General features: G+C 41.6%; 1 protein-coding gene across 15 annotated transcripts in view; it reads right to left on the reverse strand.

Annotated features, from left to right (window-relative positions):
• Window positions 1-26,532, reverse strand: part of TEAD4 (TEA domain transcription factor 4) — a 57,799-nt gene that overhangs the window by 18,788 nt on the left and 12,479 nt on the right. For 6 of the 15 annotated variants that reach the window (XM_065029355.1, XM_065029382.1, XM_065029399.1 and 3 more), the window contains 3 exons: window positions 23,357-23,614; window positions 5,457-5,521; window positions 4,467-4,529 (listed from right to left, as the gene is read on the reverse strand). In XM_065029355.1, the coding sequence (XP_064885427.1) occupies window positions 4,467-4,529; window positions 5,457-5,521; window positions 23,357-23,363 (135 nt within the window). In that variant the 5' untranslated portion in view covers window positions 23,364-23,614. Of the gene's footprint in view, window positions 1-4,457; window positions 4,530-5,456; window positions 5,522-17,913; window positions 17,929-23,133; window positions 23,254-23,356; window positions 23,615-26,532 lie in introns of those variants that run through there. The other 9 variants (XM_065029418.1, XM_065029408.1, XM_065029428.1 and 6 more) reach the window with 7 other exon arrangements.

Below are 26,532 nucleotides of genomic sequence, written 5' to 3' on the forward strand. Positions count from 1 at the left end.
CCTCTAAAGAAAAGCTCACAAAAGGAGTTTGTCATCATTACTGCAAAAATACTACCTCAATTTTGAACTGCATTAGTCTCAAGTAGAGTTGATAATTTTATTCACATCCCTGGGGAAACAGGACTTCTTAACAACCTCCCAAACCACATATGCAAGGACATTCCTTTTTGCATTTTAACAGGGCTGCGGAACTGCATACATTTTACATGCAATGACAGTGCAAAAACTAGGGGGTCTGATGTATGTTTAAAGCAAATGGCATTCTTAATTTCTTCTTCCATGAATAAACAGACAGAAGCACTTTCCCACATTCTGCCTTTCCTCCTACATCTCCTACAACTAATCTTCAACCTTCAAACACTCCACATTATCTATGACATGATAATTATAATGGCAATGCCACAGATGAATTCATGTCTTGGAGAAACTGCTGAAAGAGGTAAGCTCTTGCTGTTTTCTTCAGGAATTCTCACTTCCCACTTGCATTCATTGAATTGCAGTAAGCTGTCACCCTTGAGTCTCCATTCTTTCTAACCCCTTCACTTCCTCTAACGTTTTCTGAAGTTCAAAGCCCAGGGATTCTGATGTGTCTAACAGAGTTATGCCTTGCAGGAGCCATAACTGTCCTGGTTTTGGCTGTTATAATTTTCTTCCCAGTGCTGTGTTTTGGATTTAGTAGGAGAATAATGTTGATTACACAATGATGCTTTAGTTCTTGCTAAGTAGTGCTTATACTAAGTCAAGGACTTCTCAGCTTCCCATGTTCTGGCAGTGAGGAGGTGCACAGGAAGCTGGGAGGGGGCACAGCCAGGACAGCTCACCCAAACTGTCCAAAGGGATACTCCATACAATATGACATCATGCACGATGTATAAACTTGTGGAACTTGGCTGGGGAATTGCAGTTGCTGCTTGAGGATGGGCTGATGGGTGGTGAGGAGTTGCATTGTGCATCACTTGTTTTGTATATTCTTTTATTATTATTGTTATTTTCCCATTATGTCCTATTAAACTGCCTTTATCTTAACCCACAAGTATGACTTCTTTTTTCTGTTCTCTTCCCCATCCCAGTGCGGGGCAGTAAGCAAACACCTGCATGTGGTGTTTAGCTGTCTGCTGGTTAAACCACAACACTAACAAAAGTTCAGGAATAAATGATAACATTTAAATCAAATGATCAGTAGAAATGGGCAAAACTTACATGTATTCTTTTTTACAGTATCTGTGACTCCTGTTAGTACCATTCAAATGAATAGAAGGGAAACATTTTAATTGCTGAGAAAGTTCCTAAGATTCTCCAAAGCTATAGGAAAGTTTTCAAGAATCCAGATTAAATTATGCTTTAGGGAATAGTTTAAGAATATATTTTTTAAGGGTAAGGACTCTTCTGTTTTTTCATGACATGCACAAGGACCATTTCCCAGTTGCCATTGCAGAAAAGGAGTTTTTCCCTTCGTCTTACTTTCTCACTGGAAAAATCGTATTTGTCTACCTGAGTTTATGCAGGAATTTATGGGAAAGAATCATTTACTTGTGGAAGTATTAAAGTAAAAAAAAAATAAAAAAGAACAATTAAGGGAAAAGGTTTCATCTACTAACCCGTTGTGTTTTTCTCTTTTGCTTGAATGCCTGACAGGCTGCTAGAAAAAGCATGTTTTTGTAAAAGACTTTTTTTTCCTCTTTCAGCTAACAGTTCTACATTCATTTGTATAATCTTTCCAGTATTAAATAAAAAATAAAATGAAGCAACGAAAACTTACCAAACATTTGCAAGGTTTGTGTTTTATTTCATTGTTCTCAAAATGCATAATATTAATAATAATACTGCCACAAATTCCATCTTTTTCCTTATTACAGGTGACATCTATTAGCCACCCAGGACATGGAAAACTACTGATTTCTGGGAGCAGATTTTTCTCCAAGCTTTACCCTACTTTCCCACCTCTATCTGTTATAGGCACACTGCACACCTAGAAGACACTGCAGTTTGTGTGGAGACAGCAGTATTATAGTAATTTATCTGAAAAGTTAGCACGTAGCTGCTGTAATCTCTAGGATATAAATATGAAAACATATACTAGCTATGTAAAATGAACAGTGACAGAAGAACACACAGCTATCAGCCAGAACTTAGAAGGGCAGCAGCTTTTGTGATTTCATTTCCATGCTCTATGAAAATGACTAGTGAAAGCAAAGAAGTAAATAAGTTGAATCAGTGCTGCAGACTTGCCTCTGCAGGCAGAAAGTAACAGTCTGGATACTGGGAATGGTTCACCACAGGCAGCTGGGCAGAACTCACAGCATGGCCTGGCGTGGCGTGAAAGGAGACCAACCAATGGCTCCATAGAGCTCCCCAAGGCACTTTCATTCCCAGAGAACAAAAATGGCCAGCTCCTGTGTGCTAAGTGGAAACAGGCTCAGCTGACTGGCTTTTCAATAATGCCAAATCCCAGAGCTGTGACATGTAAGGAATGGAATCAAGGTTATAGATATAAGCAGTAGTAAATCTTTTAACACCACGGGCAGTTGTTGTTTCCTACTCGCTAGAACTTGCCTCTCAAGCGGGTCTCCACCTGAACTGACCACTTAACAGCACCACAGGTTTCAAGCTTAGGCAGCCCTATCTAGAAGCACTGAATTAGATAGTTGCAATGTGTGGCTCCTTCTCTTTATCAGAGCAGATGGAAACACAATGGGCTAATGACAGACACACCATTTTCTAAAATGGAGCTAGGGATGGGATGTGGAGGGTGCAGTTATGACTTTAAAGGTAATCACTGCTTGCAATAGAGATTCATGCACTTCAGCACTGGTCAAGACTGAGTGCCAACAGTTCACTCAGACAGTCCACTATCTCTGGCTCCCAGCAAGAGTTGCCCGTAGAGCCAAGAGGATGGACACACTAACAACTATCCACTCAACAGTCAGGTCTGGACTGGGCTGTCAAGATCCTCATCATCCCCTGAAGCATGGAAGATCAGGGAAGAAAACACAGGTCCCTCCAGATCACTTATTGCTGTACCAAATCAGGAAAGTCAGCATGTACAATACCTTCATTCTTTGGCTGTCTCAGTGATACATAACAAGGAGCAGACCTCACATGCTGCTCTGCAAGCCCTTTCTGAATGGCTCACATTCTAACAGTGGACACCCTCCCAAGCAATTGTCACCCACAAACTTGACCTTCTTGACATTTCTGGCAATTCAGTCTGAGCACATAAGCCAGCTCCCTTCTTCAAATCTGGGTGGAAAATAAATGTCAAGAGTTATCAGTTAATTTGCATGATCTCAAAGCTCTTCCTACAGAAAAGAATAGAATCATAGAATTGTTTCAGTTGGAAGAGACTCTTAAGATCATAAAGTCCAACCACAACCTAACCCTACTCTAGCACTAAACCATGTCCCTAGGAACCTCGTCTTTACGCCTTTTAAACACCTCCAGGGATGGTGATTCCACCACTTCCCTGGGCAGCCTGTTCCAACGCCTGACAACCTTTTTCATGAAGAATTTTTTCCTAATATCCAATCTAAACCTCCCCTGGCACAACTTGAGGCCATTTCTTCTTGTCCTGTCACTTGCTACTTGGGAGAGGAGACCAACACCCTCCATGCTACAACCTCCTTTCAGGTAGTTGTGAACAGCCATAAGGTCCCCCCTCAGCCTCCTTTTCTCCAGGCTAAACAGCCTCAGTTCTCTCAACCACTCCTCATCAGACTTGTGCTCCAGGCCCCTCACCAGCTTTGTCACCCTCCTCTGCACTCTCTCTGGTACCTCAAAGTCTTTCCTATGATGAAGAGCCCAAAACTGAACACAGTATTCAAGGTGGGGCCTCACCAGCGCTGAGTGGTCAACTATTTTCTTTCTGATTAGCCCACACTTCTGTAAATCAGTTCTAAATTAATCAAGTGGAAAAGTCTATTCTGCTGGCACTATTTCACCTGAGAAGATGCCAGTTGGCTTTACTGCTTCCTTTCAGTCGTTATGCCAACTCAGAACACTTCTTCATAGAAAACTCCACATCACTACCACTAGTAGAAGTGCAACTAGCACTGCAGTAACTGCAAGGCTACCCTTTCTCAAGGCCAATGACAACACCAGGGACTAATCGCTGCTCAGCACTGGTAACCATAAACCCCTCCTTCTCAAGTACACTCTTTGCATACTCACAAGTCTAAGGGTTTTTCAGATTTGGATGATAGCAGCATAAACCAGAAGTAGAAATCAGACATATAAAATTTAAAGTTATTTTTTAATTATTCTTTAAACAGAATTGCTCCAGATATCACAGAGCTACCATAATACAAGTGTGTTTGCACAACACTTCCTGGGAAGTACTTTTTCCTCCCCAGTTTATTACAGTTCTGTGGCCAATCTCACCTTTTTTGGTAAGGCTATTAAAAAAGAGAATGGATGAGGGAATGGCTGACTCGGGGCTTGCATGATACGTTAAAGGATACCCATCATACCTTGAGCTTGGCTTGGATCTCTCTAGCTTTCCGCCTTGCCAGGACCTGGATGTGACTAGATACCTGCATTAAAAGACAAAATCCATCTTCATTCCAGAGGAGTGCTTGGTAGTTTCTTGCAGAAGTAAACACACTTCAGGCACCTTGTGCAATAAGGAGTTATTTATGGTTGGGAGACAGTGGGGTGAGGTAGTAACGAGATGCTTTCTGAACATAACTTAAGTGTCATGAAATGAAGCAGGGGACCAGCAAAGATGGGCCATTTAAGGTCTTTTCCAAATCAAATGGCTTTATCAAGCCAGAGACCTCCTCTAAAACTAAAAAGCTCATCCTTAAATCTAAGGACTGAGAGTTCTGATCTCTCTGCTCCCCATCTTGTCCTCCTCTTAGTAGAAGGGAAACCCATGTTCCACATCTCTGGCTGCTATATAATGACTCTCAGAATTGCCCCATATCTAATGTGAGCCAAAACACATTATCGAATAATTTAGGTTGGAAGGAACTTCTGGATGTCATCCATCAATTCCCTACACAAAGCAGGCTAAGTTGCTCAATGCTTCATCCAGCACAGCCTGGACTGCCATTCCCAAATTACAAAGATTCCTTTTTCATGCCATGTGCCAAGTATTTTCAAAATCACCATTGTTGTCCATCTGACTGGACTGAAAAAAGAATCTTCATATTGAAGACCACTGATGTTCACTGAAACATTCATTACTAGAACAAACAAATAAAATCACACACTGTTTAACAGCAGAAAAAAATGTGTGTCACAATGTGGTTGTGAGACACGAGCATTACAATTCTACTGTAAAATGCCTGAGCCTGACTCTTCCCACCACTCCTATTAACCAGCTCAGCACAACAACCTTTTTCCAGCAAAACCAGAAACTAATAGCAAGTGAACAGAAAGGGATTTGTTCTTATAAGCCCTCATCATGTCTAGTGGTCCAAAGAAGCTAATACTTAGAGTGAAAACTTTACACTTACCTGTTTCCTTGTGCGTGTTTTCCCTGTTCTCAGCTTAATATAGCGGGCAATCAGCTCATTTCGGCCTGGAACAGAGAAATAATGCAAATATCAGTTTAGAAAGCTACAATACCCGAGCAAAGATGTACAATGGAATTATCTATAGATATGAGCAGTGGGATGACACTCTGTCTAACTATTTTCTGTCTTTGAAAGGTACTCATTAGTTGGCATGGCAGAGGTCTGAGTTTAGGAGCATACTTTGGGCTGCAAATTCTATTTCCCAGTTTGCACCTGTATAGCTTAAAAATTACCAATGAAAAGGAGAATCATATGCTTTGCTTAATAATTACATTGCCATAGTGTGTAGAACCTGTAAACATGGATCAGAATTGCCAACAGAAAGAAGAAAAAGGAAAACCACTCACCCTAAAACACTCAGAAAGGCAAGAAGGAAGATCAGGAAATAAAAGGCCAGTCAGCCTCACCTCAATGCCTGAGAGTTGATGGAGCATGTAATCTTGGAAACCATTTCCAGATACACAAAGGACAAGAAAGTGATTGGAAATAGTCCACATGGATTTATAATACAAATGGGAAATCAACCAACCTGATAGTTTCTACAGTGAAGTAACCAAAGCAGCTTGATGGATGTGTACAGAGCTGTATATATTGTAAGGCTTTTGACTCTGTCTCCCATAATATTCCCATAAGCAACCTGACAAAGTATGGGTTAGATAAGCAGACAAGGAATTGGATTGAAAACTGCCTGTATGGATAGGGTTCTGGTTGACAATGAGGTGACAATGACGCAGCAATGCACCCTCACGGCAGAGGCCAACAGCATCCAAGGGTGCATTAGGTGGACCGCTGCCAACAGGTCAAGGAAGGTGATCCTTCATCTCTACTTAGCACTGCTGAGGCAACACCTGGAATACTGTGTCCAGTTCTGGGCTCCCCAGCACGAGAAAGATGTGAACATACTGGAGTGAGTCCAGCAAAAGGTTCACAAAAAGTATTAAGGGACTGGAGAATCTTTCCTATGAGGAGAAGCTGAGAGAGCTGCGACTCTTCAGCCTGGAGAGGACTCAGGGAGTTTTTATCAATGCATATAAATACCTAATGGGAGGCAATGAAAGAGAGGGAGCAAGCCTCCTTCCAACAGTGCCTAGTGATAGGACGAGAAACAACAGGCGCAAAACAAAACACAGGAAATTCCATCTGAAAACAAACAAACAAAACCCCCAAGGGTGGTCAAACACTGGCACAGGCTGCCCAGAGAGGTAGTAGAGTCTCCATCCTTGAAGGATACTCAAAAACTGACTGGACACAATCCTGGGCAACCTGCTGTAGTTGATACTGCTTGAGCCATAGGACCAGACTAGACAATCTGAAGAGATACCTTCCAACCTAAATGAGTCTGTCATTCTGTGAATCTAAGTACAAGAAAACTAACAATGAGGAAATACACAGAAACAGTTAAAGAGAATTTATCAGTGTGACACAATACTGTGAACTAAAAGTGCTTTCAGGCTTTTGCAGGCAACCCCAAAAAAAGGAGCATTTTTCAGAAGAGATACAAAGAAGGGATCTTAGCCTTGTTATTGGGAGCTCCCACAAACAGGAAGACAGGTTTTACACCTTGATTTTAAGAAACAATATAGCAAGATCATACCCTTCAGGGCCAAAGGAAATTAAGACATGTAGCTTTATGTTCAATGTGAAAGGTCAGGCCAGGGCAGAGATGAAAAAAAAAGATGGTCATGGTGATATGAGGGAAATGCTATTAACAGCAACATGAATGAAATGGCTGATGAAACATGAAGCTATAGGGTCACTGGTACAAAATTTGAAATTGCTTGGAATGATAGCAGGAAACTGCAGAAAACTCAGGTCCAGTATTTATAAATCAGGAAAAGAAGTAGAGAAGGCTAGTGGAAGCAAGGTCAGGTGTCATGGGAAGACTACAGAGATACTGCTCGCCACTGTAAGGAAAAAATCAGTGGTGCCAAAGCTCAATTAGAATTCAAGCTGGCCAGTACCATGAAGTACAATAAAAAACCTTTTTAAAATATGTTAATGGCAAAAAGCAAACTAGAAATAATATTGGTTCATTACTCAGTGAGCACGGTCACCTTATAAACAGGGACATAGACAAAGCCAAGATGTTTAATGTTTTCTTTACCTCAGTCTTCAACACCGAAGATGGACTTGGGGGCCCCCATAGCCCTGGGTTAGAGAACCATGGCTGCGTGAACACATCTAGCTGGAGTAGCAAATCCCGTACAAGTTCCAGATCAATTGGGAGTTTATTAACTGTCGGGCTGGCAACCAGACACTAGCGATGCTCCACAGAGATCCATCTCAGGGCCAGCACTCTTCAGTGTCTTCATAAATGACTTGGACACAGGACTTGAGGGAATAGTTAGTAAGTTCACCCATGACACAAAAATGGGAGGAGCTGTTGACACTCTCAAGGACAGAGAGGCCCTGCCGAGGGATCTAGACAAATTGGATAACCAGGCAATCATCAACAACATGAAGTTTAACAAGGGTAAGTGCCAGATTTTGCACCTGGGACATGGCAACCCATAGGACATACAGACTGGGGAACGAGATGCCAGAGAGCAGCTCTGCAGAGAGGGATCTATGGATTCTGGGTGATGGAAAGTCAAACACGAGCCAACAGTGTGCCCTGGCAGCCAAGAGGGCCAACCGTGTACTGGGTGTATCAAGCACAGCATTGGCAGCCGGGTGAGGGTGGTGATTGTCTCATTCTGCTCTGCACTGGTGTGGCCTCACGTGGAGCACTGTTTGCAGTTCTGGGTGCCACAGTATGAAAAGGATATAAAGCTACTGGAGAGTGTCCAGAAAAGGGGTACAAAGTTGGTGGAGAGTTTGGAGGGGAAGCTGTGTGAGTGGTGGCTAAAGTCACTTGGTTTGTTCAGCGTCGACAAGACTGACGGAGGACCTCATTGCAGTCTACAGCTTCCTCACAAGGGGAGGAGGAAGGTTAGGTGCCAGTCTCTTCTCTCTGGCAATCAATGACAGAATCCAAGGGAAGGAAAATGTGCCACGGGAGATTTAGGCTGGACATTAAGAAAAGGTTCTTCACTCAGAGGGAAGGGGTGACAAAGCTCCTAATTGCATCTGTTTCTGAAACAGAAGAATGTAAATGTCCATGACTGCATATAGGCCATGTTCATAAAACACAATCAAAGCGCACATAGGAATGGGAAACAAGTTCTCCTTATTCCCCTAGGAGAAGAATCAGGTCTGTAGCTGAGAAAACATCTCCAGCTCCTCTATACACAAATTAGGAACTATTTCTGTACCAGAAACACAATGGCCAGCATGTAACCACAATGCCCAACAGTTCCCACAGCTTCAGCATTAGCATGGTGACATGCCCACGAGAGTTTTTTGGGAGTGGAGACTGTTATGCTACCTTCCAACTGTCTGCTTTTCCAAACAATGTAACCATTTTTACAAAACCGAAATCAGTACACACACCACCTTTTTCCAGTGCCAAGAATAATGTTTATGGCTCTTCAAAGCTGTTGGACATGGATACAAGTTGAAAGGTAAGAAAAAAAAAAAGAAGTGATTCTTCTTGCACAGATGCTGGCATGTTTGAAAATTCAGAGCGACAGTTTCAGATGTCAGATGTAGGAAATGTGCAGAACCAAACAAGGTGCTCAAACCTCATTATCTATAAAGAAACATGAAGGAAAATTTATATACACCAGAAGGACCCTTTTAGGGGCAAGGAAAATGACTAAATAGAAGAGAAAGGAAAACCTAGCCTTGAGAAGAAGCAGATAGGGAGAACTTCAGGCAAACTTTTAAAGGATGTGTATTGAACTACACTGACAATTTGAATATATGGAAACCCTCCAGACTCAAATATGTGCCATCCTTGCAGAACCATTTTCAATTGATTCTCAGCCAGATATAATAAATGTTAGGGAGCAAACTGAGCTTTGTTGTATTTCCATGAATGTCAAAAAACTATACAGACTGAGCAGTCTCACAGAGCACTATGCTACTTCAGCAGTAGAGGTGTAATCTGTGTGAGAGGATATCATGAACGGTGACAGTCACAGTCAATTCCAGCCATTTCCAAAATGGATGAAAACAACAAACCATCAAAACCTCAGTCAATGAGAGGAGCACAGGATACCTTTGCTGATATTTTGGAAAGGGCAATAGCCACTAGGGGCAGGAGACAAAGAAAAGGAACCACGAAAGGAAGATGTGAGGATGCACAGAAAAAAGAAATGCAAGATATGTAAAAAGAGACATTTAGAGAAAAGAAAGGAGAAAAGGAGACACATGATGGGGGACATTGTTAGGGACATGGCAGGAAAAGTATTCTGGGAAAGAGGTGTTCCATTGCAGAAGGAGTGCACTTTGAGGCAACTGTAGCCCATGGAGGACCCATGCCAGAGCAGGGACAACTCTGAAAAGACTGCAGCCCATTGAGAACGCATGTAGGAGAAGAAGAACAGCAAGAAGCAAGGAGCACCAGAGGAAAAAAACTAAAAAGCAAGGAGAGGCAGAACCTTTACACAGTGATTCCAACCTCCTGTGTCACCCAGCACCTCATCAGAGGAAACAGGAGACTGAGTGTTATAGAGAATAAGACAAGGGAAGCTGAGATGAGAAAGCAGGGAGAAGAGAAAAACTGTAGTTGACCCTGGGAAAGTGGGAGGTGTTTCCTAAAGTGTGTTTAATTGTTGTTTTTGACAACATCAGCAAAAATTGCAAAGCTCTCTCAGGGCACGCACTTCACTAAAGATGACTACAGGGAGGGGAAGCTGTTGTACAAATTGCATATATTAGAAGCTGGTATAGACATTCTCTAGAGATAAATTCTCTAGAGAGAGCATTCAAATATGGACCCTCAAGACTTCCAGCTTTAGAATTCACTTCCCACTTGCCTCATGCCTCCCACCTCTCATACAGCCTTCCTCTTCCAGAAGTGTGACCACACAGAGCCAGAGAAAAACAAAAAGACGGCAGAGTATATTAAGCTAATAAAGATACTGGTTGTGAAAAAAAAGAAAACCCAAACAAAACCCAAGAGATTACTGTACATTAGCATCACAGGGTTTATTAAATATAGAACTATCCAAATTGCCAAGGCCAGTAAACTCTGCAGCAATAACGTATTAAATTACTGTGAATCCTGCCTTTTGTTTTTCTTATCAGAAATTAGCTGTAAGCAGGTATTATGCAGCCAGAAGGCTGTAGGTTCACAGCCTCTGGAAAGCACTTTCTTTGTTTCACAACCCTGGCTTCAAGGTCAGCAAACACGAGTACTTCTCACTTGGCTGGAATAGGCAGAGCTGTCATAAACCATCAGACGGTACATTTTTTAGAGCCATGTAAAGCGTCCTTCAGTAACATGATCGTATGTTGTGTTCTTAGAATAACTCCCACTGAGGCTTGCCATGGTCACCAGAACCTGCCAACGGTTGTGCCTCCTCTGTTGAAATTGCGCATTGGGTTTCATAAAGCTCTAGCTAACATACCAACTACAGCACAGCACCCAAAAGCTCCTTATCCTCCCTGCTGCCTTCCACTTGGAAGCATGGCAAGAAAAAAGCAGTAAAGAAATACTCTCTTATGTTCCCTATTTCACTCCTAACAGGTAAATTTCCAAGGGCATCAATGTGGCTCTCACACTATCTTACACTAAATGGCAAAATTTTGTGTTCAGTAGTTATCCAAGAAGGTGTTGCCAAGAGAAGTGAATAAAGAGGCTTCTTGATTCTCCATACTATGCCTGTTCTCCTTTCAATACAAGAAGAGAACTGTCTGTCTCTGAGGATGGGGAAAAAAAAAAAAATCAAGGAAATTCCCACAGCCATAAAGAGCATTTCCCAGTCCCACTTCAAAGCTTTCTGCTAGTAATGTTATATTACTGCATCTACAAGAGGCAGGTAAAGCATCTCTTTGAGCCTTATACTTCCTTGTACACCTGTTGCCAAAGAAAGTAGAAGAACCAAGAGCCTCTCTTCTGTGACGGGTGACAGCAAAGAACTCAATAATTTCTGCAAAATCCCTCCAATGGAAAACTGCATGAAAGTATCTGCTTCTTGCTAGTGATACCGTTTCTGTACCCAAAGTAAACACATGCACTTACCGGTGAAGTACAGCAAAGATAACAGGAATACTGAAGCAACTATCCAGCTGTATCTAGTGAACAGCTAATCAAAGCAAGGTCAAGGAAGCTATCTCAACTATCATTTAAATCTCTTTATGTCACTTAGTGATAGCTCCTGAGACGCAGCTGTATGCTGAACTTGCTAAGCATTTAGTTAACTGTTGATTACAATCAAAAAATGTGGTTAACTGTGTGCATCAGACAGCATGACAAATAAATCCAGATACAAGAGGAAATTTAGGGATATCTCAGCTGCTCACCAAATGTCAATGTTTCTCAATGCATATGAAGCAAAACTAACTGCCAACAAGTCTTACCAGAATTACACTAAAGTGGGATAGTTTTAATGCTATCTTTGTTAGATCTTTCATTCATCATAAACCATGTTTTCTTAAAGCCTTGGTGAGAAGATACTGCTAGCCTCACAGCCCAGCTTTTTCAAGGCAAGAGAAAGTGCAGTATATGACCTTTCCTTCTCTGGCCTGGGTTCCCTTCATCCCTTCCTGTCTTCCTTGACTTTTGGCAATCATTAGTGTCATATCTTTCTTGATTACTTAGCATGCTCACCTTCAACCTTAAAATCTCTTTTTCAGGAAACCTGTTTATGAAGTTTTAGACTTTGGCCTCTGTCTCTTCTATAGGTACTTCTTCCCCTCTTTCTGAGATTTGTCTTGGTATACAATTTATATAATACAGTGATTATGTTCAGCACCCAAACTCTTTCAAAGGCTTAGTTCTTCCCTCCCTACATTTCAGCTCCTACTTTGACTATTAATGTCTCTACCAGAGCTGAGGCTATCCCCAAAGTCAATAAGAATTCTGCAATAACCATCTCCCTATTCATCCCTATCTTTCCACCTCTCCTTGGGAACATCCACCCTCACTCCCCCACCAATAACCTCCAAATTCTGTTGTTTGCTTGTTGCTGGTCTTCAGTCTTTGCTGTTACCTATAAACTAAACATACTGAGCAAGGAATGCACCATGGTGTCTTGTTTTTCCCACTTAGCTGGACTACAACTGTGGCAAATCCTTGTGGGAAGCAGCCCCAACAGCAGTGGATAATCTCAAGAGCAGGATGTTTATTTTTAGCTAGGACCTGGAGACAACTCTTTAAATAATACACTAATAACAATGAAGCTCACTCTAATAAAGGTCCTTCCAAGGATATTTTTAACAACCTGTATTTTCAACCCTAACTTCTACACTGACTCCAGAGAACTGTATTCAGGAGGCAATAAAGGAACTTCATATACCACTGTGACCATCATCATATTGGGATCACTTCCCATGAAAGAGACCCTAGAAAACTATACTTGCATTTTACTGCACTGGCCTATCCTATGAAGACATCTCTTCCCCCACCAATGCAGGACTTCAGTGTTTAGTAGTTCAGTTCAATACATACCAGAGAATTCTGTATTCTGCTGTGAGAAGAAAGTTCCCTGACTCTGTTAACTTATCCCATTATTGAATTTTTCTCAATATTAACCTTCCACAAGAAGACTCTCTGAGCTCATGCAGTCCCTACAACAAAGGGATTTTGAGATGAAGACTCAAAGTGAGCTGAGCCAGTATTTCTGAAAAATACCAAAACAATCAGATTCCTGAAAACATGATATTGAAATTATTAGCACCACCACACCATCAGGTCTTCCCTCACATGCCTGTTTTCATCATTTCCCTGTGCAAGTGCGGAGCTCCTTCCTCTGCTGAAATGACATAGCTGAAGCTTTAGTGGCTGAGCAGAATGTGCCAGTCAGTCACCCCACATGGGGAAAAGGCAGTTGGGTGATCAATCTGTCTGAGGTCTTAAACTCAGTTGTCTCATTTACTAACTGGTCTAAACACTGAAATCCTGTCTTGCATATAAGACCTTTGCTGGAAAGGCTAGTGTTTACTCCTCTCCTTTGCCACTGTACAAACTCAATTCACACCTAGAAACACAGTAAGTGCTATCTCCATTTAGAAACTTGCTGTTTCCTCATGGCCAGTGCTTCACACAATGTGCGTGACTGAGGGATAATAATTACAGACCCTGCAGGTTTTGGGAAGCTTCTTCTTGGTTCTAGACAAGGAGTGGAGATAAATGAAAAGTCTGTCACAACGGATGTAGTTACAGCAACAAATTCTTCATCAACAAAACAACCTAAAGAGGTGTCCTTCTACTCAGCTGGTCATTCCTCCTCCTGCAATATTCCATCAACTCCTGTGTGCAGCTATACCAATTAAATTGCTGGAAGGAGGAAGAATAGGGATGAGAGGGAAGGACTGACACATATCTCTTTAATTACAAAAAAATTTAAAAATTCAGCTCCCCCCACCCTCCATGTGGATTTTGTTGCTGCTTTTGTTTCGTTTTTTCCAACCAGGCTATTTTCAGTTGTATTGGTGAACTAGTTCATTTTTTGGACACATTATGTGGCCACATTAACCACGGCATTGGCACAGCAGAGAGAACTGAGAGAATCAGGGCAAAACTTCTTAAACCAGTTTTGCCACCAGATAAACTGTAGCCTGGAACTGTACTCCACCTAACCCTTCCATACATACAGACCTGTGAGGAAACAGGCAAGGCTTTTCCTGTGCTTGCTAGACAGAGTTAATGAGCCTCCTAATTGCTGCCCCAAAGGCATGTGGAGTTATTCTTTGTAAAGATGAGCTTTTACTAGGGTACAACAATGTACACATGTAGCAATCCCTGACATCACCCTAATGGGAAACTCCAGGGTAAGCAGCAATTCACCACCCTTCAGCCTTTAATAGTTTTTCAGTGCATAAATTGAATGTCCCCAACAGCTATGTTTTCTCACATTATCACCTCAGGCCATAATCCATCCAGTAAGTACTCCTCCATATCCACATTAAGGGCTGCCACAGGAACAGAGGAAGGGCTTGTTCTGGTGTTTCCCAGAGTAAGACTGATGAGAATGTTATAGACATAGTTTAGATTCAGTTTGGCTGTGAAATCCTACAGTTTCAGCAAAGCAGCTGCACACAGTAATATGAGAGTTTATCAGGTAACACCTGTGGCAGCCAATAACAATCCTACATGGAAAGGCATGTCAAACTAACAGCTGTCAGTTTCTTAGGACACCTGAGAATGACAACATTATACAGACACAAACATACTTTACTCACAAAGGCCCAGGTTCAGAAAAACAAGATAATTGAGTGTGGCACTGAAACAGCATCCTCCAGCTCCCATGACTCCAAGTTCTACATCACAGACCCAGACATCTACTAAGTTCTTCCTTAGGTCAATAAACATCTTGTTTGCTTGTTTCAATAACTTCCAATAGCTGCAGGGTATCTGAAAGCAACTTTCAACAGTGCTTCAGCGATATTGCTTCAAAGGACAGCAAAAGCTTCAGCACCTCTCCTCCGCATTTTGCAGTCAGCTGCCTCTGTTAGCACCAACAGTACAGTTTCTTGCAGATTTCTGGCCCAAGTGCTAATCTTGTGCACGTGCCCAGATGACAGGCCAATCAAGTACTCAAAGTTTCAACTACCAAAGAAATCGGAGCTAAAAGTGGTCTGTGAGATCTGCTCAGCCACTTGTTCTGCGACCAGCACAGAACTATTGCAGTTCTCAAGGCATCTGGCCTGGTCAGGCTTAGTCCTGTGAGTTGTGACTGCTTCACTTGACACATGAGACTACACCAAGACTCAGTCCCAGCTGATTGACTGAAAATTATGCAGCAGCTTCAAGGAAAGCAAAAGAAGCCTGAGACTACTCTTGCATTATACTGATTTTGTAAGTGGAATGGCTGCCGCTTCACTCATCTTGACTTTTTGCCATCATAATTTAAAGTGCAGTCATTGTGCATGATTACTCGAAACCATCAGGTTATAGCTCCAGCTTAAACAAATGGCTGGCTACTGCTGAAAAAGTGCTTGCCTTTTCCCCCCTAAATCCCTCTCACCAGATCGTTCCATAGGTCAGTTCAGCTCTCTAATCTGGCAGAAATCTGTCACACTCATTTCACCAGAGTAGTTTGCTCTCAGTTTAGCAAGCTAAAATGCATCACCAAGGAGTCTGCTGGCAACCAAAGTCAGAGTAAAGGGTGGGAGCAAAAAACCCAGAACAGAGCAGGGAAGCAAGGAAACAGGAGAGGCAACTCCCTCTTTCCTTCTGCAGTGAACTGTTAGATCATTTCACTGTTTTTGAAGGGAATATACTGGGTTTCAACACAGCAGTTTTATACCATCCCAACACCAGGAAAAATAGTTGATAAAGATGTCATATTCTGTAACAGGTGAAAAGAGAATGTGGACAGAAAAGCCTAGCAGAAAGGCAAGCTTCACAATTTGGGTAGTGACCCAGGAACTGATCTGGGTAACAGCTGAATTCTGACAAGCTCATAAAATTTCTTACAGTGGCTTGTGATATTCCCCCCACACACTCTCTTTCTACTCCTAACACCGGAGCAATTCTGTTCTACATTCATTAAACACCTGTTCCCTGACTGAGTTTGCAGCATAAGTCTGATAGATAGCTGGGCAACCATTATTCAGGCAGTCACGTGACAGCAGTAACAAGAGGATGACAAAACTATCTGAGCTGCAGGGATACCTAAAAATGCATATGGATCCAGAAGGAAATTTGCAAATACCTAAATGCTTTGACTACCTTCCAGATGAAAGCTGATATATCTAGAATTGTCAGACCACTTTCTACCAGTCTTAGCCGGAAAGGATCAAACTAGACATAAACAGATTAAGTAGAGTTGCCTTTGCCTCCAGGCACAGGAAGAGATGAAATGAACTTTGAAGGTCCCTCCCAGCACCATTTTCTATGATTCTGCAACTAAAGATGATGATGTAGTGTTCATATGCAGTAATGTTCATAATCCACAGACAAGGTTGAAGGCAACGTTGTGCTAAATACTACACATGCATGTGTGTTTCCCTGTAATACTGTCTCACTTAGAGATGGCCCTAAGTCTGCAGACTTTCAGTCAACAATTTGGGTCATTCCTGTTGAGTTCTCTCATCAAGCACTAGTTACACTCCTGGCACTCCAGGCCACAGACTCTAATTTAAGCTCCTGAAAAGAGATTTGCAATTACTGTACAAATCACACTCAAAAGAGACATTTTTACATGAAAAAGTTTCAATGAAAAGAGTGTAATTTCCTGTTCAAGAAGACAGCGAAAGAGCAAGACCATGCCCACATATGTGCATGCAGTGAGGCTCAGAGAATGTAAAGGAGTATCCAGAAGATGGGTCACAAGGTCAAGGTGACAACAATGAGGAACAGCTGCTGGCTATGCACCCTTCAGCAGCAGGTGTACCCAGGCCCCAGAGGTTTAAGTCAGCTCTGCCAATAACGAACAGACTTACAAGACCATCTGTCTGGGCACAAAGTGCAGACAGCTTTCCCAGTTTTGCTGCCCAGATCTTCACCATACACAGACAATACAGGGCTTGTTGTGGCTTAGCTAATGAACAACTGTTTAAACCAACAGACATTCCCAGTTCTCCTCTGCTCATTTTCTGGATCCTGCATGAATGAGAATACTGCCTTTTCTTTTAGCTGTAATATCGTCTTTTTCTGATCAATACGCTTTCCTTCACTTCAGGGCATTCTTTAAGGCACTAGTACCTTCAAAAGGTATTGTGGTCTTCTACTGGTTTTGCTTAACAGACGTATAGTGACACTTCATTAAAGTTTTGTTAAATTATATTTCATAGATGCCCTCCAGCAATAAGGCATGCCTTTGAAAGAGACTTTAAGAGAGTTCCTGTGATAGGTTTTGCTTTCTTGCACTGTAAAAATAAGAAAGCTCCTTTTTTCCTATGCCAGATCTCCACACAACCTACATATTGATACTTACAAGTTCCCTCTATGCACAGGCCCCCTTCCTTGAGAAATGCCATCACCCTTCTCTACCCAATGTCTGACTAATCAACGGAAGACAGGTTTTGAGAAAGCACTCCTAATATTTATCTTGAATTTCGCTTTTCCTGTTTCAGACCTGAGAAAGAGCCTCTGTGTCCATCAGACTAATAAACTTATTCATGGCACAAAACCACAGATAGTATAAATCATAATACTAACAATTTGAAAAAAAATGCAGATATTTGCAGTGGAAATCCGTATTGGGCCACCAGCTAATGCCCACTGTTCTGCTTCCTGTATAAAATCATAGTACATCTAATCTAGACTCTACCTCTCATTCATACAAACCACGCACACACACATGACATGCCTTTGGACTAGTTTTACAAATACATTCCTTACAGTTTTGTCTGCTACAATTTTAAAAGTCCCCAACAACAGCATTCTACTGTAGCTTCTTACAGAAGAGAGAACCCTCAACACTGAGCACCACGCTGTCATGAAGCTTCTGCTGATGTCCATCCTATATTCCTTCTTTCTCTCCCATTAATCCTAGTCATGCTCACATGTTCCACATAAAAACCCTCTTTCCTAAATGTTAACACCCTTCAAATATTTTTAGACTGTTATTACATGTCCCCCCACCCTCCACCTTTCAGTCATCACTTAGCCAAGCTATATATATTTAGATACTTTAATCTTTCCTCCTAAATCAGTCCCTTCAACTCCCAGAGCTTAGTGTTAAGTTTGGTATGCTTGTTGCTCTTCTCAGAACTCACTCCATGTTTTTGAGATCTTTCTGGTAATGTGTTAACAAAAACCTGTCCAGAAGACAGCTTTACATGCACTTATTTTAAAGAAAAAAGAAACCAAAGTCAGTGAACTTTATTAATTTTCTTTTTCCATGCCTGATTTTGTTCCTATGTTTTGTATTCAGTCTGAAATTTTAAATAAAAATGAATGGGGTTTTTTATATTTAAGAAGAGATTAGCAACCAGAAAGACTCATATCTGACTGTGAAAAAAAAAAAACAAACCAACAACACAGTGATTTTTAAAATGTAAACAAACAAACAAAAACAATAAAAAAAAACATGCCACAGCCAGTACTATTAACTTTATTATCTGCAACAGCAAACAATTTCCTCATTGGTTGGCATTTCAAAAGTGTCAAATTCCTCAATATACAGGAAATGCTTGGAACTCATGTAAAAATATTTTTTATGTTTCAACAGAGAAACTACCAGTGAAACTAACATACAGTTTAACATGAAGAACCCTGCACTCAGCTTACAAAGGACATGGAAGGAAAGACTTAAACTCCAGGAGAAGTTTAACCTGTTGCAAAGGTCTCCAGAAATGTCTTCATCTAGTCAACAACAAAGAACTAGAACCACACAAAAGCAAATTTGAAAGCTGACTCAGTGAAATAAAGCCTTGTCATTGAGTAACTCAAAAAATATCCCACCTACCACCAGGAAGAGAGGATAGGAGGGTGTAAAAAAAAAAAAATCATCCTGACTGATTGTACACAAATCTCTAAGTTTTGTCTGTCTTCTAGTGTTTAAAATGGGAGATTCAATTTTGTTAGCAAAACTGTGGGATAAAGGACTTATGCAGTTCCCTAGGTCACAACAATGGAAGGGATAGGAACTGCAAAAGTATCTCTCTGAAGGATATTACAACTGAAATCCAAATTTTGCAGTTACCTGGGCCAACCAGTTCTGTGTCAACTGAGCACATTCTCAGCACGTTCCAATTGCTTTGACTGAATCATCATCAGGTAAGATGCTAAACTAGACATAGAAGAAAGGATTTGAGGACTGACACCTTGAAAGTTTTCCTCCTTATAACAGCTACCATGCTCTTCCCTCCACTCAAGGAGAAGTAGTGTTTTTAAACTTGGACAGCAGTGTAGGCAGTGTAGGTTTTGTGCTTCTTTGGGTTTGTTTGCTTCTCAGTTTTACTTTTAGTGACTTTTTGAGGTAGGGAAAAACATGAACTGATAACATATCCTTTCAAGATTAAGGAATATCCTTAATATCCTACCTAGTCACTTCAGAACATAGGTGGGAGGAACCACCTGTGACATTGTAGTTTCTGGCATCAGACTGGCCTCTTATGCCAGTTTAATTCATGTTGCAAGCTCAAATATTTCCAGCTCACTGCTAGCTCCAGGTTTTAACTAGTAACATGGTTACCTATCTTTATTCTGTCACTCTGTGCCTCTGAGCTTTGGAGGTCTTTAAGTATTTCCTATAACCTGTACCAAGGCTTTGACTCACAAACAGACAGCACCAGCCTGGGAGATAGAAGACTGCCCCCAGCTATCTGCCCCACCCTGCTCAGCATAGAAATGCATGAGGTGTTTGTAAACAAGCTGCTAAACTACTGCCTCCTACAGAACAGCAACCTAACTAACAGCCGACAGTTCTAGCTCCTCTTACAAAAAGGTGCTCCAAGCCAGATGTTTGCACAGTAAAAGGGAACACTTGACAGCTAAGCCAGTAGCTGAGTTCTTCCAAACTCTTACTTCCTCACTTGCAAATCAAGGTCCCAGCAGTGTTTTGTCAAAATAAATATGACTTAGCTAGTTACTATTTTTTATTTCTCTGTCGTCAGTAGTGTTGGGAGACCCTCTCTTTTAGCATCTCAATTAAAATAATACAAAAAACTAAGCTTTTTCCCCTCTCCTTTCTCTAGACCAGTACTGAAGATGCCAGGAGATACTGAGTCTTAACATCTGATTCTGTGATTGCTTAGTTGATACAAATGCTACAGATACCATTTCTCCCATGGAAAAACATAGTTGAAAAAAATGTAAGAGACAGATTTGTAATACTGTACCCTCATAGCATTCTAGCAGGCAACACTTACAAAATTAACCTATAGGACCTTAGTGGTACCAGAAGGCACCAGATCAGTAAGTTAATGGTGCTCAGACTCACTGCTTCTAATGTCAACACGATGATTAAGAAAAAAGATAGCATCGCATATAAGACAAGACAGCTTTTCACGCCTTAAGGTGGTGGTAAGCAGAGACTGCTGAAAGGGACAGTGAGGGCCTGTACTTGGAGCAGTGCTGTTCTATGAGCTTATTCAGTCAGGACGCTGCCTCCAGTAATGGAACACATCTAGGATGGAAAAAGATAATAAAAGAAAAGGAGGCAGCAAAGGCATCGACACACAGATCATCAATGTACAAAGAAAAGCTTGGCTGACTTTTGGGTGAAGTAGGAATCACAGTCATTCAGCAATCAGCAGCGTCATCTAAAAAGCTATAAGCAGCAAGCTAACTCTGAAGAGGCTAGGGAACATGAGCATGAGGCCTGTGTATAGGCTGAAACACACATTTCTGTGCATTTTTAACTGTATTTTAACACAACAGTACAAGTTCTTCATATTGGCTTGATGCACTTCAGCTTGTTCAACATCTTTGCTGTCAAAAGCTACTAACTTTAAACTGATACCAGGTTGTATCACAACAGGTGAGAAGTATATAAATTGCACATAAAGAGATCCTGGGACCTGGAACATCATGCCCAAAGAGTAGTACCACATGAGCCACTCCTCAGAGGGAACCAGTGAAATTGTTCCACTTTTGTCAAGAGAAGGGAGCATATACAGTTCTTTGTAACACCTCGCCCCTTGGGTCAATGAGCTCTGTGCAAGTTGGTCATGGCACAGCTAACAATCATCCCTTGGAGGCAGGGGCAGCTCCACATACAGCTTGTCCTGTTCCATGAGCTGGCTTGTAAGCAGCAAAGATGAAATCAGGGACTATATTTATCCTTCCTGCCTGGTCAAATCTTTCTGTAGATCCCCAGCTGGGCTCCACTTCCTTGGCATGGATCCTGGAGACTAGTAAGCAAAGGAGGGCATAAATCAGTGCCTTGAGTTCTGTCAGGAGCACATGGAACCAACCGTCCACACTGGGAACAGGTGCACTGAAGGCAAGCAGGGACACTGTCCCATTTGGAGTAGTGGGGGAGGGATTGCAGAAAAGCTGTTCATTTCTTCTCTCAGAGCCTAGCCTAAACTTTTCACTCTGCAAGTGGGTTATTCACCTTCTGTAGCTCACAAGTGCAGTTAACTAGACACTTTCCACTAAACACCAGCCCATGCTAGGTCAGGCCCCAGCTAAGTCTTGTTAGTTTCTGTATTCCATTCTACTTAATTTTTGCTCTCACCCTTCTTTTCTGGTCCATTTCACTCTCTGCACTGACACTTTCACTCCAAAACTGAAGTACTTCAGGGACTGTGTAGAATGATTAGTAAATCAAGACTGTCTTAAAACACAACTGTATTTTTTCACCAGTAATTTTAAAAGTCATATGTCATGAAAATTAGTGCAGACTTAGACTAACAAGACGCATGTCACTAATCTCTGCTTAATAACCATGGAGTGGATTTTCAAGTAATATTTTAGTTTGAATAACATTTTAAGCAAGCATTGCTTCTGAAAAAAGCAATCCTACCCTCACCTCAACTGTGGCTGCTCTTTCACATTCTCATCATCCCTTTCCTGAGTAACAAACAGCACAAGCAGCTGTGCAGTGAAACAAATCAGGGAATATCCAAATTAAGGTTCACTTTTTTCCCCTTTCCGACTGTGTCAGTTTTGAGACGGATCAGCTCCCTGGTTGGTTCCATAGCACAAGAACGAAAATGTTTGTGCCAGCAGAGAACAGGAATTGATGTCTACAACAGGATATTGACACTCTCTGAGCCTCAGGGTGATCAGCCTTACTCAACATATATTGTTCTGTACAGATACAATGATACAATATGTGCCCAGTAAAACCATCCATTGTAGATAAGGATGTGTAAACAAGACCCCACCCATGCGCTCATAGTGAGAGCAATCTGTTCTCTAGCTCAGAGAACAATGGGTGGGCAGAAACCTGCAGAATGACTTCTGAAGTGCTCCATATGAAGCTTCAGGCCACAGCACTCTCATCAGGGGGCCTGCAAAGACACACCTTCCAATGTAAAGTAAAAAAAGAAAGCACTGACTGGGTAGGAAGAGGGCTGCCTTCCGTAAGATCCTTGCTAGTGCTTTAAGAAACAGTTTTAATACCTTGGGACTTCTAACCAAATATTGTGCATTCCCATCCTTTGCTTCGCTTTTTCGTCACAGAAGTACCAGGTGACTTCTTCCAACACTAAGCCAGAAAAACCAGCCCAGATCAGCTTTTTTGTGAACAAAATCAAGACAGAATGTTTAAACGTGGAATAGACCAAAAATACAATTCAAAATCTTGTCTACCACCTAAAAGCTGGCTTCTGCTGCAGCTGCAAGCCATTGCTTGCTAGGCTAGGTATCTATCTAGCTAGCTGAGAAGAACCCACAGATGAAAGACATTCACGACAGGGCTATAAGAAGGTCAACTACAATGAAAGGAAGCAGCCAGAGAGGTCTGTTTTGTGCCCTTCTTAAGATCTGAGAAGTGTAGCTTGTTAACAAACTGTAGGTGTTTGCACACCACCAGCAGAACCATTAAGGGCTTCAAGTGGCTGACCTGCCCTTTAGCACCAGAGACACAAACCTTTACCTGTTAGGATAAGAATGTTGGAGACAGCAGTGACAGATACCATAAGATAGACTTAGTCACACCATGCAGCCATTATATACTATCTATCCAAAGATTAGTTCTGTAGCATGCTCAATTCTGAGATCTACCTTATTGATACTCCCCTGAAAAAGACATCTATAATTCCTTCTGATCTGTGACTGTTAAAATCTTCACTGATTTTCCTAAATACAACTTGAAGTGACCAACTGCATCAACTTGGGAATGCCTGAGAGAAAAGAGTTTATTCAGAACATCATTTGGTACAAGGCAATTGGCCTGCACAGGGCAGGATGCCTGGAGTGTTGTGATGTACCTTTTCTTTCTCCTTACCATACATCTTGCCTTCGTCTGACAAGATAATCTTCCGCCGTCCACATGGTGGGTAGATGGCTAGCGCTTCCTGGAAGCTTTGCTCAATGTCTGGACTCCACACACCCTCAGCGTCATTGTCAATGGGTTTGTCCAAGGCCTCGCTGCCTCCCGAGTCGTTGCTCCCCTCAGGGGAGGTGGGAGAACTCCACTCGTTGGAGGTAATGGTGCCAGCTAGAAACTCCAAGGTGCCACGCAGAGAAGCAGACTTAGAAGAACCTGTGGTGACAAACATATCCCATCTGTCAGTTAGAAATCCTCCTCTCTAGGAAGATGAGGAGATACTACCAAAACAAAACAAACAGAAGGTTAAAAATCCTCAGTGAGAAGGGTGTTTACTTCAAGTTTACTTTAAATGGTAACTCAACAATTTCCCTGATTTCTATTAATGCTGAGGTGAAAACCCTTTCTACAAATCCTTCTGATAGAACTGCCTGCTCCTGTATCTCTTTGGCTCATTAACTCTCTATCACTTCCCAGTTCTCCTCAGATGCTATATCTGTGTCTCCCAGTTTCTTTCTCCCTCTGCTGTCATAACCTGTGTAACTGTTATTTAACTTTCTGAAGCATGCATACAGGGTTCAGTCCATGTGAAAGACTATACAAAATAAAGCAGTGATGAATTACCTAGTCATCACCGAGTCCTGTGGATTAAATTTTCTTAGGTACTGTTTCACTGGATCAGAATTAGTAGTCGGTGTCATTTTTAACACTGACATTTCTTCTTCTCAAGGATCAGCTGCACTTCTAAAAAGCAATCCCTGGAGGCAGACAGTTTAATGCAACGTCTCCCAAATCTTAGCACTACATATATTCTGGCAGGAACAGAAGGCACCATGAGTAAAAGGATAAAGGCACTAGGTTGCAGGTCAAGAATCCTAGGCACTTAGCCCATTTCTACTTCTCATCTTCAGAATGACCTTGGGGACATTCCTTCAGTTCTCTGTGACTCTCTGCCATCTCATCCTTTACCAGTCTCAGACTATTAGATTTGCTGCTGGGCAGTAGCAGAAATTGTTTTTTCATTTAACCTAAGCAGGCAACTCCTAGCTCTTGAAAACTACAATAAATTATAGTCTGCTTATAAATGCCTACAGTAGAGGCTGAAGTCATTAAGTGGAGCTGCTAAAACACTAATTCAGAAGGCAACTTTTAGACCTTACTGACACTTCCAGTCAACCATACGGAAGCCAAATGTCTTCTAAAGATACAGATCATTCTCCTGCCTTATTCCCAAAGCTGTTAATTTACCTTTTGAATAGTTTCATTATCTGAGCTACAAAGAACGTTCACAAGCCACCATTTGAGAATCCAGTTAAATGAGAGAGTTCAAAACTTCCCTGCGTATCACCATATTACACTGGGTAGCAAGAAAATCAGAATGCTCTTTTTGCAAGAGCAACAGAACCATCAAACATTTCCTGAACAAGAGAATTAAGGAGAAGGCTCTGACATGCCAAGTCAGACTAGCTCAGAAATATCACAGTGATAATGTAAAGGAGGACAGAAGAGAAATTTGGGCATGGTCTATGTCAAAAACTAGCTAGAACAAAATTTGTGCAGTTATGCCATGCCCTAGTTGGTCAATAGGAAAAGCAGGTCCATTAATCCAGCTTCAGAAGTTCAAAAATTCAGGGCTCATGGCTCCAGAAACTTTTCTGACATAACTTAAAATAAAACAAAACAAAACAAAACACATTGCATCATACACTCCTTTTTAAGTCTCTCTTCGGTTTCTTACTGCTTTGGACTTCATGCACACTATGAATGGCACCAAAGCAGGCAATACGACTCTAAGAGACCCTGAAATGAATGATAACAGTTGCTTCCCTCACCAAGTATCTAGCACCAATACATCCTGTTTCAGTGGCAGATGCTCAAAAAAAAATTACACAGGTGTTGAAGAGATGGTCCAGCTGTGGAATCAGTGTAGAGGAGTAAGCTTTCCACTCTGACAGAGAAACAGAAGCTGTTTGTTCCACCTATTCTTCTTTTGGTATCTCTCCAAGCATCCCTAGTCCCTAGAGGTTGTCAAGACTGTCTGTATTTAATGCACACTAAAATATCCACAAACACACAACACAGACTAGTTTTAACTTAGGCTGACAGACTGAGAATTGGAGGGGTTCAGAAGAAAGCCTAAGGTATGAAAGCTCTACCAGCATTTGGAGCTGTAAGTCTCATAATAGCCAGCAGGCTCCACACCAAGTGAAAACATATTGCTCAACTGTGTGACTCCCAAAGCTATGGTCACTGGAAGCTACAACCTTTCCTATGCAAGCCAAATTCCCTAGCAATGCATACAAGTGAACAAAGTCATATCCTAGGGAATGTATGGCCATCACAACCATAAGAAGCACCTACTGTGTATGCAGTTATTTTCATTTCCTTAATGTCCATGCAGACACAGACTAATATCTAACAGATAATTTCAGTATGGCACACTCTTACGTTGGAAACTAAGCAAATATATTTGAAGCATAACTTCCCCTCCTCCCCCCCACACCCAAGCCCTAAGAGTTGTTGCTTGATCATTTAATGTTTTACAAGCCACCATCTGCACCAAGCACCTTGGGTGACAAAGGAAACTCTAGGTCCTTTCTGATCTAAGCTCCAGAATAAGTGGAGGAGAAAACATGCTGTATTCAGTTCAGCGTCAACTCCCAAGACTCTCTTTTTCAAACACAAAAGAAAGGTTGCGCAAACTCGAGCAGATGTCACTTACATATTTGGGGAAGTCCACAAAGCAAGAGACAGAATATGTGAGCCTTAGCTCACATTGGTCTAAATCGAGGGAGTTGTGGAACTTAAGAGCAATTAAAGAAATTATATAAATCTGAAAGTGGTTAGGTATTTTTTTTGTAATGGTTCCTACTTTTCATGTCTTGACTAGCAATGTTAGTCCTATCCCAAGCTGCAGCTAGGTCAGCAGGCATCAAATGTACTGTCATGCCCAATCCCAACTTTTCTACAGCTTGGTGAATGATTCAGCTTTCCCTTCTTTGCATTAAAGCTATTCCTGATGAATTATGAGAAAAGTGGAATTGCACAGATCATAAAATCAAGGATGTTTGGCAGTCTTCAGCTGAAATCTCAGTAATTACCCAGACACTAAACCAAATCTGCTTTCTTTTTGA

The sequence above is a fragment of the Columba livia genome, chromosome 1, assembly GCF_036013475.1.
Source record: "Columba livia isolate bColLiv1 breed racing homer chromosome 1, bColLiv1.pat.W.v2, whole genome shotgun sequence".
Lineage (NCBI taxonomy): Eukaryota > Metazoa > Chordata > Aves > Columbiformes > Columbidae > Columba > Columba livia.